The sequence below is a fragment of the Zonotrichia albicollis genome, chromosome 6, assembly GCF_047830755.1.
Source record: "Zonotrichia albicollis isolate bZonAlb1 chromosome 6, bZonAlb1.hap1, whole genome shotgun sequence".
Taxonomy (NCBI): domain Eukaryota; kingdom Metazoa; phylum Chordata; class Aves; order Passeriformes; family Passerellidae; genus Zonotrichia; species Zonotrichia albicollis.
The window spans coordinates 27,504,661-27,519,343 of NC_133824.1; the positions used below are offsets into that span (position 1 = coordinate 27,504,661).

Genomic DNA, 14,683 nt, shown 5'->3' on the forward strand with positions numbered 1-14,683 from the left:
TTGTAGAGATTTGTCCATTCTTTAGACTCCCAGTGCTGCAGCAGTGCACTTCTTGGCCTGTATGAAGAGACCCTGCAGAGGCCCAGGTGGGAAAGACATAAGTTCAGATCCTTGCACACCTACACATACTCTCTTCACAACCTGTCATGACTGTGGCCAAAAGTAAAAAAGAAAGAAGGAAGGAAAATGTTGCTTATACATAGCAAATGGCAAACTGCTAATTCCTGCAGATGGTGAGATGCTGGGAGCCCAGGGAGATGACTTGTAGCAAATAGTTCTTCAGCCTTTTCATTACCTCAACAAAAAGCTCCTTTAAGTGAGTGGTCTACTCTGGCTGCAATAGCAGCTTACCCATCACAATGCTGACATTTTCTGGATCATATGCCAAGTGACTGCTGAGGGGTGTGCATGCGTGCAGTGTACAGAATATGGAGAGAGGCTAGGGACTGTTGGTTAGCTATTGCAGTGGACAGAGCCTGTACTACTGCAAAGGAGGGACTTTTGTCAGATCAGTCTGCAAGCTGCTTTCAGCTGTCAAGGGATTACAGTAAGTTTCCGGTGCTCTGTTTGTGGTACATGTTCTTCTTTGCTTGTTCAAGAAGAGCACAGAGTGTTGACGTTGCTCTGTGTTGCTGTGGGAGGCTGTGTGCTGACATCTACTGCCCTCATCAACTGAATAATTGGTAGTGCATGGTCATTTGGGGAAAGAGGTGAGGGATGTGGTGATGGCTTCTCTGTCACATCAAGAGGAGACAATTGGATGGCAGGTGATGGGTTTTGGACAAGTTTTGACAATAGTGTGTTGAAATTAAGCACGCCTGTTCTTGGTTCCTTGTTCCTTAGCCTGTTCCAGGCTAGAACAGTTGTCAAAGTGTTCATGGGGTAGTAAAAAAAGCTTACTTTAAGTAGCAAGTAAACAGCATAGATTGCCTTTTAAAGGTGAGGAGATGGAGAGTTTGTTTCATTGTAACAGGCTGGCACTGTTGAGGATAGAAGGTTCTGTCAGTCCATGGTTATGATAGTGGGGAAGTAGACAGCCTCAGCACTAAGTAATGGAAATGGATACCAAGCTCATCTTCAACCCACTTTGTCCTGCTTAAGCCAGCAGTGACTGGAGTTGACAACCACATACCAACTCAGTTTGACATATTTCCTATGTAGAGTGATCATGTGAAGAATGAGTTATTGTGGTAGGCGTGGCAGGCAATGCTTTCTGTGCCTGAAGAGGAGAGTGCAAGCAGCAGACCTTGCCTTGTGCTCTGGGATTCTTTAATCTGTCAGTTAGGGCTTCAGAACAGCCACATTTGCCTCAGAAGGTGATCCAGGAGGTAATGAATTGTTTTGTAAACTTCTCTGCAAGTGTCACCATGGGAACTCCCATCTGCCAGGCACTTCCAGCGCATCCCTGCGGTTTTGCTGGTAGAGAGCTGGGTGAGACCATAAAGCTAACCACACAGTCTTCCTGCCAGATATTGTTGATTACCCTGCATGTGCCTGGACAAAAGCTGCAGGACAAATTGCCACGCAGAGAAACCCACTGAGGGATTCTTCTGCCTTTCCTTAGGGACTGTGTTGATGGTTGTTGCTGTCTTAAAAACAAAAGATGTTCTGAGAGATCCTTGCTGATTTGGGGTAGGGGACTAGTCTGTGTGTTCTTGAATTAAACCTCCTCTTTTCTTTCTGCAGGCTGCCCAGAAGGGAAGAAAGTTGAATTTATTACCAGCTTACTTGATGCTCTGACTACGGATATGGTACAGGCTATTAACTCAGCAGCACCTACTGGGGGTGGGAGGTGAGTCCAGAAAGCACGGCTGAATGCGACCCAGGTGACTACAGAGCTCTGGGTGCCCCTGAGGTGGGGGCAGGTGAGAAAGATGTTGCTCTGACTGCTTTGGGTTCCTCTGGGTTGCTGAGAGAGGATCTGAGGCTGCTTTGTCCTGTCATCCTAGCTTGCCTCCTCCCACCCCTCCTCCCTGGCAGCTGCTCCACCATAAAGGTTAGTATAGCCCATTTGAAGTGTGAAATGAGAGCACAGTGGGAGGAAATGGCTTGTTCTTTTGTCCCTTGGTGCATGAAAAGACCTAATAAAATGCAAATGGATTGAAGTGTGGCCTAGTGGCTACCACAGGGAGTGAAGAATGTGAACCAAATTCTTGGCAGGACCAGCGCTGTGGCTTTGCTTTGAGGCGGCAGCCAGCCTGCCGATGAGGAGAGGAGCTGTTTTTCATGGCCCTCCCCTCTGACCAGCTGCGTGTCCACCCCTTTTGGAAGGAGCAACAGGTCAAGCCTGTTGCAAGAGGTAGGCAGCAGCCTGTGTTCCTGGGGAACTGGAGGAGAGTTGAGGCTGTGTCTCCCCCTCCTGCTTGGTAACAGCAGATCCCTGCAGCGCTGCCTCGGGCCAGACCATTGTGAACGAACCGGGATGGATTTAAAATGTGCTGCTCTGCCTCAGCTAGGCAAGGCTTCCCTGGGTCTGGATTTGCCTGACTATAAAAGGAGTCAGTGCTGGGGCAGCTTGCAGGGATGGCACAATGACTGATGTGCCCAGGTCTGGAGATGGAAGTGCCTCTGCACAAATGTTACTTGTATGGGTATTCCTCCAATGTGTTGACAGTAATGTTGATCCCCTGCTTTCCTCTTTCATAATGGAGAAGCAATCAGTGCCATCTTTTAACTGCTGAAGACCATTCAAGGTCCTGGGTGGCATGGCTGTGTCCCTTGACTTCAGTATGGACCACTAGTGAACTCATATGGTTTTAACGTCACATTTAGACCTTACAAATCAGTCCAGTGACTTGTGTGTGTGCTTGCCTGCTGAATATTCTGTAACCCATTGAATTAGTGCTGTATGTCTGTAGTGCTAACATGTCTGTATTCATATAAACAGGATGAAAAATGCCCCAAGGATGGGAAATACATCCTTCTCTCCCAGACTTTAGCATTCCAATGTCAATTCTGTCTAATTTGCATGGTTCAAATGCAGCGGGTAGGGGTGGTGGGAAGCCCTGGAGAGTATTTGATATTTATTTGGCATCTTTGGCACTGGGACTGAAACACAGCCAATGTAATCATCACTCTTAAAATAAAGCTTAATATAAACCAATGTTGCAGAGACCAGGGATGTATGCCCCCACTGCGCTTCTATAAACCAGCAGGCTCGCTTCCTAATGTTCCCCAAGCTTTGTGTATTTCCCAGCTTTCAATAGAGGCCTTTCTGGTGGAATTTTTCACTGCCCAGCTCTTCACACAGTCATCACATTGATTTATTTTCCACTCCAATGTCAGCAGCCCAGTTGTAAGGGGGGAAAATTAAATCTTTTAGCAGGCTGTCCTTGGTAAGGCAAAAGACTGCTACCACCCAAATACTCTGCCGGCCCACAACTATGATTAAATTCAGATAACTGCTCTGGTTTAATTTTCCATGTGCCTCAGCTAAACTAATCATGTACCTCAAATAACATGTGTCAAGCTTTTCCAACCCAACAGACCATGATAAGACCTTTTTTATTTTTTTAAAAAGTGATTTCAGGGAATTTTTGATATTTATATAAAAATTTTATCAGTACATATTTCATGTGTGTTTGTGGAGTTGGGAAGCTGTCTCTGTGCAGTGAGTCCAGCTTCCCAAGAGTCCCAAGGTGAGGAATATCCTGAGTTCTCTCTTCAGGAATTGGCTTCTGATGGTGTGAACAGGTGTATTCTTTGCTGGGTAAGAAATGGCTGGACCCAGAGAGTGGCTGGTGGTCAGTCACAAGTGGTGTTCCCCAGGGCTCAGTATTGGAGCCAGCCCTGTTTAATATCACCTTCAACAACCTGGACAAGGGGATTGAGTGTCCCCTTATCCCACCATGTTGTGGGGGAGTGTTGACCTGTGGAAGGCAAGAGGGATCTGGACAGGTTGGATCAATGGGGAAAGGCCATTGTATGAGGTTCTTCAAAGGGAAGTGCCAGATTCTGCACTTGGCTCACAACAGCCCCAGGCAGTGCTACAGGCAGGGGGATGAGTGACTGCAAAGCTGCCCAGCAGAAAAGGACCTGAGAGCTGGTCTGCAGCAGCTGAACATGAGCCAGAGTGTGCCCAGGTAGCCAGTACATACAGACATGCAGAATGCATCTTTAGTATCAATATTAAAATTAAGGACCAAAGGAAGAGAAGAGCCTTTCCAAAGTGTCCAGGACTAAAAAAGCTTAACAGTGAGAGTCTTAAGGAGCTCAGACATCCTTAGGGTATTGAAAGAAAAAAAAAGGTTGGAAGTTCATTTTGTAAAATCTGAGTATCCCTATACTGACAAAGGCTCTGCAGGCTCCTAAGTCTAGCAGGGAAGAACGTGATTAACTGAATATAAACAAACTTGTGATCAAAATTTCTTTAAAGCGAGGGCAGTTCCGAGCCAGAGTGAAGCCATGAGGGACGGGACTGATTCACTCTCTCTAAAGCTTTCATCTTAGGCCTGATATGTTTCAGAAGGACTTGCTTTAGTCAAACCTGAGTTATGGTCCCAAGAATAATTTGACTCACATTCTGTGACTATGATACAAAGGAAATCAGATTAGATTACCCTGCTACTTTCGGTCTGAATCAGGATATGTGAGTGAAAACTTCTGTGTTTGCTGAGTGCCTTTGCAATTAATATCCATATTAGCTTTTTATTTTTTTTGTGAGGGGGCTGGGGGGAGGAAGAGAGAGTGGGATGATGAGGGAGAAGCATGGGAAAAAATTAGAGATTGGCATTTGAAATAACTACATAGAGCTGCGCTAAGTTGCCCTCAAAAACAATGTAGTAGCAGGAAAGTGAGGCAGTAGCTTGGATTCTTTCAGGCCATGTAAACAAAACCTGATAAGAATCTTTTTTTAAACTGGGCATGGTTAAAACAACTTTGTATTCCCTTATAGGTCTTGTCTTGTTTAAGGAAGTTCAAAGCTTTAACTTTAATTGAGTTACTCTTGCTTTACAATAATGTAAATAATGTAAATGAGATGAGAACTTCCCTTCCTCATGGCCCTGGTTTATATTACAGCATAATAGCCAAATAGACTTCATTTATAGTTTTGAAGCAGAAAATCTCTGGTAAAATTCATTCCTAATTTTAAGTTTATATTATAACTCCAAGACACATCTTGTTACTGTATGTTTTCAAAGTAATTAAGGGAGCAATTGTAGAGAATTGGTTTATTAGCCAGTACATTGTATCCTTACTGAAAAAAAAAAATTTTTTGAAATTTTTCACAAGTGACTACTATACAATAAGAACAGCACTTAAAATTTAGACTTAGCTTTAGTACATTTTAGTCTCTTTTCTAATTCTGATGTAGTCATATTACAGAGGACCTAGATTAAACTAGATCATAGGGAATCTCAGCTTGGGTTTCCGTTATCTGAGAAATTCTCTTTGGTCCCTGCCAATTCAGAAATGAGTTTTAGTTGCCAAAATGTGTGCATTATGGGTTGCTACATTATCAGCAAACATATTACTGCCCTGTGGAATTTGAGGTAAATGAACAGCTTACAACAGCCACCCTTACTTACCATGTAAGCAGCTGTCAGTCCCTTAATTTACAGTTGCCACTTACTCCCATGTAATAGCCCCCAAAAGTACTCCAGAAAATGGCCCTGAGGTTCCATTTCATGCTCTAGTTGATCAGTTTGAAGCAGGCAAGCACAGCTCAGCACATCTCCAGGGTGTTCTGAAGCCAATCCATGTTTTAATAAAGATTGACACTTTTAAACAGTGCAGGAAAGTTGATGCTCAACTCCTATTGCATTTCAATTGAAGTTGGATACCAACTTCCCTTTGTCCTCTTATGGAAATTCTAGCCTAATTAAAGATACAGGAGAGTTCATGTAAGAGGAGGGTCTTTGAACAGTCAGTGAGGAATGAAAGGATGCGATTTTTTAACCCTCTACATTATTTATCCTGCAGTCTTCAGAAAAATTGTGTTCAGAATAATGTTTCATATACAGCTTAGCCTGAAGAGAGAAAGAAACTGGACTGTAATAGGGGAGATAATTTTTAACTGTAAAGGAACTATGCATTTCCCATAATTAATTTGGACTGGGTAGTACCCTTTTGTTTAGTCTGAACACAGCTTAGTTTTTTGTTGGCTTCTTGATTCCTTGGCTACAGGAAAGGAGGAATAATGAAACAAATACAGGATCCTTTTTCAATTCTGTTGTAGTAATCCCCTCTGATTCAAACCATGTTCCACTGTTACAGACTAACTTTAGGCAACTGCAAAGGACAACAAAATGGGAGTAAGAAATGGAAGCAGAGCAAGAACAATTTTGAATTTTACCTCAGTTTATTAAACTCATTGCTTTCCATGCGTACTGCTGGCACTTTGGTGGTCATAATCAATGCTGTCATGGGCTTTGACTGGAGGGGTCAGTCACACTCCATCCATTGTTCATTCAGCAACAGCACCAAGCAGGGTATATATATCCTCGCAAAATGCTTACAAGTCATACAAACTTACAGCTCTAACTCCTTTAGACATCCTGACCACAAACATTCCTTGTGTGTGTGTTGGGAATGAAAGCTGGACTAATTAATTTTCTTTTTACTCTGTAGCATTTGATACCAGCTTCTTGTTCATCAGTGTTCTTTCATCCTGGAATAGGTCCCTCTGGTTTACAGGCTCTGCAGTCCAGCTAGATGATGGGCTGATCTTACTGCCCTTATGTCCTTCTGCCTCAGCTGCTAATGTTGCTACATAAAGTTTGCAGTACAAAAGAATAGATTTTCTAAGTCTTCAAAACAGGTGCCTGATGGATACTTTGGAGATTGCAGCCTGTGGGGCTGAAAGTGTTCAGGGAGCAAAGGACAGCTTTGGTAGGAATGGACTTCAGTTTACTTAGTAAAATGTAGTGGCACATAGTACACTTTGCACAGTTCTATGGAGCATAATGTGATGGTGCACTGTACATGGCTCTTTAGGGCAATCATGTCTCACATTAGCTGCTCTTGTATACTTTAGCCTCTATTCCTCCCCTGCTTCCCTGCTCCTTCACACTGAGCTAACTGCTCCTTTCACAAGGGGCCTTGAGGGCTGAAAACCATTACAGATTGCATGCACAGTGCATATTCAAGCTGCCTATTTGATATTTTGGCAGTCATTCTCCAGCATTCAGTGCAGCTTAAAAAGTGTATGTCCATGGTTTTCACAGCCTCTTTGTGTTCTTCAGTGACACCAGATGATGTGAAGGCATTCTGTGGAGGTGCGCCTCATCTGGAAGATAGCATTGTTAGAAGTTGCTGTACCTTAACACACATATCTCTATGTGACCTAAGAAATAAATATTCTGCTATTAGGGAGCTCTTAGAATATTATACAGAAGGAGGAGCAAGAGCCTGCTTGGAGAAGACTTTATACTTGATGCCAACAAATTTTTTAGAAAGCTGTTTTGCTGTCTTAAGTCTGTAAATGACAGACCATGCTTTTCTTCACTGTTGGAATATTGGTGGGCTTATGCTGCATAACTGAGCTAAACTTCCTGGCTTTTGTACAAAAGCAGTCCAGCAACATCAGGTTACATTTGGAAAATCAGTTTACACAGACCTCCTTTCTTCACTAGTGCTCATTCTTTAGGACTGACTGTTTTGCCACAGAGTGCTAAAGAGGAACAATTAGGCAGAAAAGTAATTACAGCTGTAATGCAGTCAACATGAGAAAGAAGGCTGTCTTCATTTTGGTAGTTCTTACTGTTTTTTAAAAAGCTGCTACAGCACTGAAGCAAGGTGCTGGAATTCAGTGACTTTTAGTGTGATTGGAGTTAGAGCAAGAGATGTTGGAAATTGAGAATGTACAGGACAGCTTTGTTCTGTCTTGATTTTTCTGATTCCTTTATGGTCTGAATGAGAGGTGGACCAATAAATGAAGTTTATATCTGAGGGCTGATTTTCTTCCCTTGAAGTAGTATGGGGAGGAAGTGGAGGGACAATCCCCTGGAATACTGCCAAGTGTGTGCTCACAGGGCAGTCAGAGCCCCGACTTCTCTGCGCGGAGCCGGCAGGCACGGCTGGTGTCATGGCACATCAGCAAAGCTAGGTGGCCTAGCAATGCTGTGTAGCTGCATTAATTCATGTTTCATGGGTGGTGCCTGAGTGCCTTTCACGGGCAGTGGTCTAAGTCAAGGTAGTTAAATACAGTACTGCAACTTCATCCTTCTGTAGTGTATCATGGAATTTCATGAGCCAGGGATATATGGCCACCCTGAGATGATGGGGATGCTTCCTGTGCTGGCATTCTGGGTGATAGCCAGAGATGGCAGGCAACCAACCATCTCAGGAACTGCAGTTCTGTTAGCCAGCCAACAGAAAGTGGTAAAAACACAGAAATGGCTGTATCTTCCTTTTTCCTAGAGTCACAGCCATTAAACTAATTCCTTTTAGCTTTATTAGCATGCTGCAGTTTTCAGCTTGAGCTCTCACCATGTTTGTAATGGCAAAGATTGATTTAGTGTCACCTCATGAGTCAATGCATTTGTATTAGCCTGTGAATGTCCCTCATTTTCTTTGTGAAAGTGCTGAAGAGAGCTATGTTGCCTTTCTTGATAACTCATAAAAGCTCCTCCTTGGTGTGGCCCTGGAAAAGAGGCACTTTAAAGTCCTGCTTCTGAGTGCCTCTTCAGCAGTGAAAAGCTCTTGTCTGTTGTCTTTCTGCTGTTGGTTCTAAGATGCTCTGCTATTTTCTCCATTTCTGCCTCTCCAGTTGTGGGCCTTCAGTAAACAAGAGCAAGCCAAGGTGTGAACAAGGGCAGTCTCACAAGCAAGAGCTCAGGTTTTACCCTTCTGTTTCAGCAAAGGCAGAGTATTGCCCCTGGCAGTATAGAACTCCTCTGAGCCTGTTGGAAACATACTCGTCTTCAAATGATAGCCAGCTTCTTTCCAAAAGGGAGAGAGACCAATAGCTATGGCAATAAATGTCATAAATATAAGACACAAGATGTGTTTCTGTTCTCTCCTGTCATCCTGGTCAATGCATGCAGTTTAGAAAATCAAGACAATTCCTTAACTTTGGGCGGAAGGGGGGAATTTTGCAATTTTTGCTTGTCTATAGGTGATTCCTGGTGCTTGCCTGGTATTTTGGTTCCTCAACTAAGGCAGACTTATTCCTAACCCCTTCTTCCTCCTGCACAGTGTTTATCCCATTGTACGTTAACCAGATGCTGTGACTGAATGCCAGCCTGCCTCTCAGTTAAGACTTAAATGAAGAAAACAGTTTCAAGTAAAACCCTGGGAAAAAACGTTATACCGTTTATCTGCCTCTCTGTACTGTGTGTTTACTTTTTACAAGGATCTCTGGATAGGGGCTACCTTTCTGATTTCTATCCTTATTTGTAAAAGCCATCAGAAAAGGTTAATGAAGATCTCAGTTCTTCACTTAAACTCCATTTCTTGCTTTCTGCATGCTGCAGAGTCCTCCTCACAAATAATTTAATTTACCATAGGGGTACCATGTGTGAGGGGGTATTTTTCAGGCTGTGTAGCTGAATTTTAAAGGCAAAACTCGTCACACCAACAAGTCAAAAGGATTTTCTCTCTCCTAGTTGCCAACAAAAAAAAAACCCCAAACTTCAGTGACTATATAAGTATAGATTCTACTAGTTTCTGAAACAAGGTCAACAGCAGTCTTGGAGAACATTTTGTAGGGTATTTGGGTTCATGTTTCTCCATCAGCTAGAATGCTCCAAACTCACACCAGAATCTGGCTGCCTGCAGTAGGCAACTGTTCCTCTCTCCTTCCTGGGGAAGGAATTTATGCAGCAGCTGGATATGTTTACTGGAGTAAGTAAGAGCAATCAGTGCCAGTGTAGCATGTCTGACTACCTATCCACTAATTTCCATGCACTAAAATGCTTTATTCTTGGAGGAAAAAAAGGTTCAGGCCTCAGCCTCATTTCAGCATCTTTTCAGCTTTCTCTGTTGGCATGCTCATCATACGGAGAAAAGACAGACTGGCTTAGAAAGAGTTTCTTCCCTAGTTCTCAGTATCCCTGAGGAATAACCCCCTTTCCCACTGCTGCTGCAGAGCACCAGACACTGCTTAAATGGTATGACAACAGTACCTGTTCAGTGATGGCATGAGGTTGACATACAGCATTCTGTATTTGTGTGTCTATAGCTGTTGCTCTTCCTTGTTTTTTTCTCCTTTTCCTCTGTGATATTATTGTTGTCTACAGAAGGAAAATATGAGTCAAATAGCATCAAACTTGTAACACCACAATGATTAAGAAATGAAATAAACTGAAATTTCCAGCTCTGTAGTACTGCTTTTAATGGATTTGTGGTTTTTATCTTCTGTGGTACTCTTATGTGTAGATCAGGTATGTGAAAAGCATGAAAAATGCAGAAAATACAGTAGAGGAGTTCAGATTATGTAAACAGATCCAGGGAGAAGAATATTGTATCTTGCCAAGGACGTTTTCAAATAATGAGTGTGTCTTGAATTAAATTAATTTGTTCCCTTTCTGAAGCTAGATGTTACTGTCACAGAAACTACCACAACAGCTGACACTCATGGGTCTCTTGCTGGTAATTTGAATGGGAGCCCAAGGGCCAAAAGGACCAAGGAGATTGTCTCTTGCCCTGTAATGAGGATCATTCTGGGATTAGACAGAGTTTCAGCAACTGGTGTGAGGAGAACCATGGCTACTGATGGTATCAGACTCCAAGATTCTCTTGGCAATTCAGTTGTTAATGCTAAAGGACATTTTTAGAAAAAATTCATCTATCTCAAAAGAGTCCAGTTAAAAGGAGGAGATTGAAGGCCTGTGTTTTTTGCTTACTTTGAACACGGCATAGCACCTGCCTGATTCACCGAGCAGCTCTTGCTCCTCAGCATGTGCTTGACAGTGTTGGTGTGAGCACCCCTTGCTGGGGGCCTGTGCTTCCTCTGTTGCAGGTTCTCTGAGCCAGACCCCAGCCACACGCTAGAGGAGCGAGTGGTGCACTGGTATTTCAGCCAGCTGGACAACAACAGCAGCAATGACATCAACAAGCGGGAGCTAAAGCCTTTCAAACGTTATGTGAAGAAGAAAGCCAAGCCCAAGAAATGTGCCCGGCGTTTCACTGACTACTGTGACCTCAACAAGGACAAGTCCATCTCGCTTCAGGAGCTGAAAGGGTGTTTGGGAGTCAGCAAGGAAGGAGGTGAGTACCTTTTCTTCCTCATTGCATGGCAGTACAAACTGAAAAACTTGACAAATAAAAACTGAGTTACAGCAAATTCAGAACTACATTTTCTCCCAGCTATTTCAGAAGTGCCAGAGTTTGTGTGAGCAAATGAATGGGATTAAAATACTGCCATGCAAATGTAGTTTGTTACTTGTGTTATGGCTCCATCTTCTATGTCCTATCACAGACCTCTGTGCTAAGCACTATACAGAAACAAGGCAATAGATAAGAGTTCTTGGCCAGACTTATTCCAAACTTTTTCTGTTTGTACTGTTGATGTCCTTGGAAACTGTAGTTAAGATCAGGTGCCTTCTGAGTAATACCATGCTAACAAGATTCTGTTGTCTCAGCCATGCAGGTTGGATGATGTATGAGCCAGCACAGACCCAGGCCTTCTCTGGAGACCCTGTTTACTAACAGAAAATAATATTTATTTTCATTGCTAAATTCAGCATGCAGGAGAGTGGATGATGCAAAGAGAACAACTCAGAAAACAAGCACAGGGCTGTACTGTTGCCCTTTTTCAAACTTAAATTGTACTTTGAGATTGGTAGAGAAATAAGGCGTGTGAATAACCTATTTTCCTTCTGTTTAGTGTCTGAGCAATCAACCCACCCTCCTGCCTTTTCTTCCTTTTTTCATCTTCACCTCATCATCTGTTGGGACCCAAACCAAACTGATATTTTTGGAAATTTTAGGAATTGAAACAGTTCAACCCAAATTCAATAATTATCAGTCATTCTTGACTGTCGGCAGACTTGCTTGGCAGGAGAAGGCAAACAGGGAGATTCCAGGGGACTAATTTCCTGTGCAGGTGTTTTGGCTTTGCAGCTGTTGTTATATGTGTCACGGTAGTTGGGAAAGGTGGATAGCTTTTTTTTTCTGCCATCTTAATCTTTCCTTAGTCCTTTTCTCAGATTTAGCACGAGTGGGAAGGGAGTCAGTACATTTGGGTGTTGGGAAGTTGCATTTTCTAGGTGCTTTGCAAACATCTAGTTACCATAATAAGCATATAGCATTACTTGTCAGCTGTGAGAAGCATTCAGCTTCCCTAGCCCTGTGGAGGTGTTTTTTTAGTCATCAGCACCTTACTGAGGAATGACATACCAAAATAGCAATCCTTAATTTTATTACCTTCCCAATAAGACGAATATGCCAAATGAGTTTTATTGCTATTTGGCCTGCAATAAGACTCTCTGGAATCTGCTGCCCTGGCCAACTGGATGTTCAAAATTTACTTTATGGAAGGGGAGAATAATCAAAGGGAGAGAAGAAAGAATATGTGAAACTTTGAGCCCATATGAAGGGGAGAGAAGGCAGTGTGACATTGTTGTGAGTGCCTGATTGTCCAGCTGTTTGCTGAGAACACATCCTTGACCCTTCATGGTTTCTTCTGTTGTATGAGGACAGGACAAAAAGGGGCTCTGATCTTATTCTGTCATGCAGCTCCACGTACCTACTACAAACCTGATAAGCCTTGAGGATCAAAGATAAAGGGATAAGTTAAAGGATGGTGAGGACTAAAAAGCAGAGCAGGGGGCAGTGCAGACAGCAGGTACTAACATGGAAGAAAGAAGTAAGTGAGAGTGCTCCAGAGGTGCAGTAAACAAGTTTGTAATGCATATTTTTTAAGAAGTTGTGAAGTTGTGAGGTGGTAGATGATATATTTTCTATGCTTCCTATTCATAAGAACTGCTAAATTTAGAAACAGTGAGTATCTTTGCCTTTGACATGGTCCTCCACAAATCCTCTCTAGACTGGAGAGAGATGGTTGGTTTACTAGGTGGATAAGGAATTGGTTGAATGGTCGCATCCAGAGCGTGGAGGTGAACAGCTCAAAGTCCTGATGGACATCAGGGACAAGTGGATTTATACTGGATCAGTGTTATTTAATATCTTCATTAATGACACAGTGGCATTGAGTGCATCCTCAGCAAATTAGCAGATGACATCAAGCTGAGTGGTGCAGTTGCCATGCCTGAATAATGGGATCCAGAGGGACATGGACAAGCTCAAGAAGTGGCCTCATGGGAATCTCATATGGTTTAAGACAACCAAGGGCAAGGTCCTGCACATGGTTAAGGGCAATCCCCAATATAAACACAGGCTATGGATGAACAGATCCAAGCAGCCCTACCCAGAGGGACTTGGGGGTGTTGCTGGTTGAGAGGCTGGACATGAGCCAGCCATGGGCACTGCCAGCCCAGAGAGCCAAACGTGTCCTGGGCTGCATCCAGAGCAGCGTGGGTGCTTTGGATGAGCAGAGGGGATTGGATTCTGCCCCTCTGCTCTGCTCTGCTGAGACCCCACCTGCAGGGCTGCATCAGCTCTGGGGGCCAGCACAGGAGGGACAAGGGCCTGTTGGAATGAGTCCAGAGGAGGCCACCAAGATGATTAGAGGGACAGAGCACCTCTACTGTGAGGAAAGGCCGAGAGCACTGGGATTGTTCACCCTGTAAGAGAAGGCTTGGGGTGACCTGATTGTGGCCTTCCAGTACCTGAAGGAAGCCTGTAAGAAAGAGGGAGAGGGACTTTTTACAAGGGCACAGAATGACAGGACAAGGGGAAATAACTAAAAATGGAAAGAGAGTAAGTTGAATTAGGTGTGAGAAAAAAAATTCTTGACTCTGAGGGTGGTGAGAGCTGGAACAGGTTGCCCAGAGAAGCTGTGGATGCCTCATTACTGGAAGTATTCAAGGCCAGGTTAGATGGGACTCTGAGTAGCCTGGTTTAGTGAAAAGTGTCCTTGCCCATGTCAGGGAGGTTGGAACAAGATTGAGATGCCTTCCAACCCAAACCATTCGATGATTCTGCCATCTTACCCTTCCTCTGACTTTCCTTTTCTGGATCATAGGTGCATGTAGTCAGTCCCTGTATTTTGCTGTTTGTTTCTTTCTCTGTACTGTGGTCTCCAAAGATCTGCTGGGGCTGAGGACACTGTGGATTCAAGCCAAGAGCTAGATGGAAACCTTTTTCATTATGTACTTTCAGTTGTAAACTGCTAGTCAGATGAAGACAGGACTTTTCATGGAAATGTTTCTTTTTCAACAAAAGCTTTGTTTGAAAGGTTCTTCTGGTCTGGCTTGGATGAGGAGGGGTTGGAGGGAGGCAAGGAAGGTTATAATTTCCCCTTGATATACTATTGGAATTAAATACCAATATAGATGGATGGAACGTGCCTGGGCTCATCTGGCCCTTGCTGCTTGACCAGAGGCAGCAGCTGTGGTGGTTTCACCTCAGAGACACCTTTGGCTGGCTGGATGCTGCAGCTGGGTGCTTGGGATAAGTCCAGGCATGCAGGAGCTCAGGTTTACCTCTGGTGGAGAAGCTTTAAGGCAAGGTGAAGGAAAAGGAGTCGGGTTCTGCTGGAGGGTTTTGATCCAGAGCTTTATTCCTGGCACACAGGCCTCTGAATGCAGCAACAGCTCCAACAGAATTATGGAACCGCGTGGTTGCAGTGGCTTTTAACTCCAGAGAGAGAGGGAGGGAAGGGGTAGGATCCCACCAA

The 14,683-nt window shown here is 43.7% G+C and overlaps 1 protein-coding gene across 8 annotated transcripts in view; it reads left to right on the forward strand.

Annotated features, from left to right (window-relative positions):
- The window catches only part of SMOC1 (SPARC related modular calcium binding 1), a 169,973-nt gene that overhangs the window by 145,995 nt on the left and 9,295 nt on the right, over positions 1-14,683 (forward strand). For all 8 annotated transcript variants that reach the window (XM_026793639.2, XM_026793638.2, XM_074542869.1 and 5 more), the window contains 2 exons: positions 1,687-1,792; positions 10,904-11,151. In XM_026793639.2, the coding sequence (XP_026649440.1) occupies positions 1,687-1,792; positions 10,904-11,151 (354 nt within the window). The remainder of the gene's footprint in view (positions 1-1,686; positions 1,793-10,903; positions 11,152-14,683) is intronic.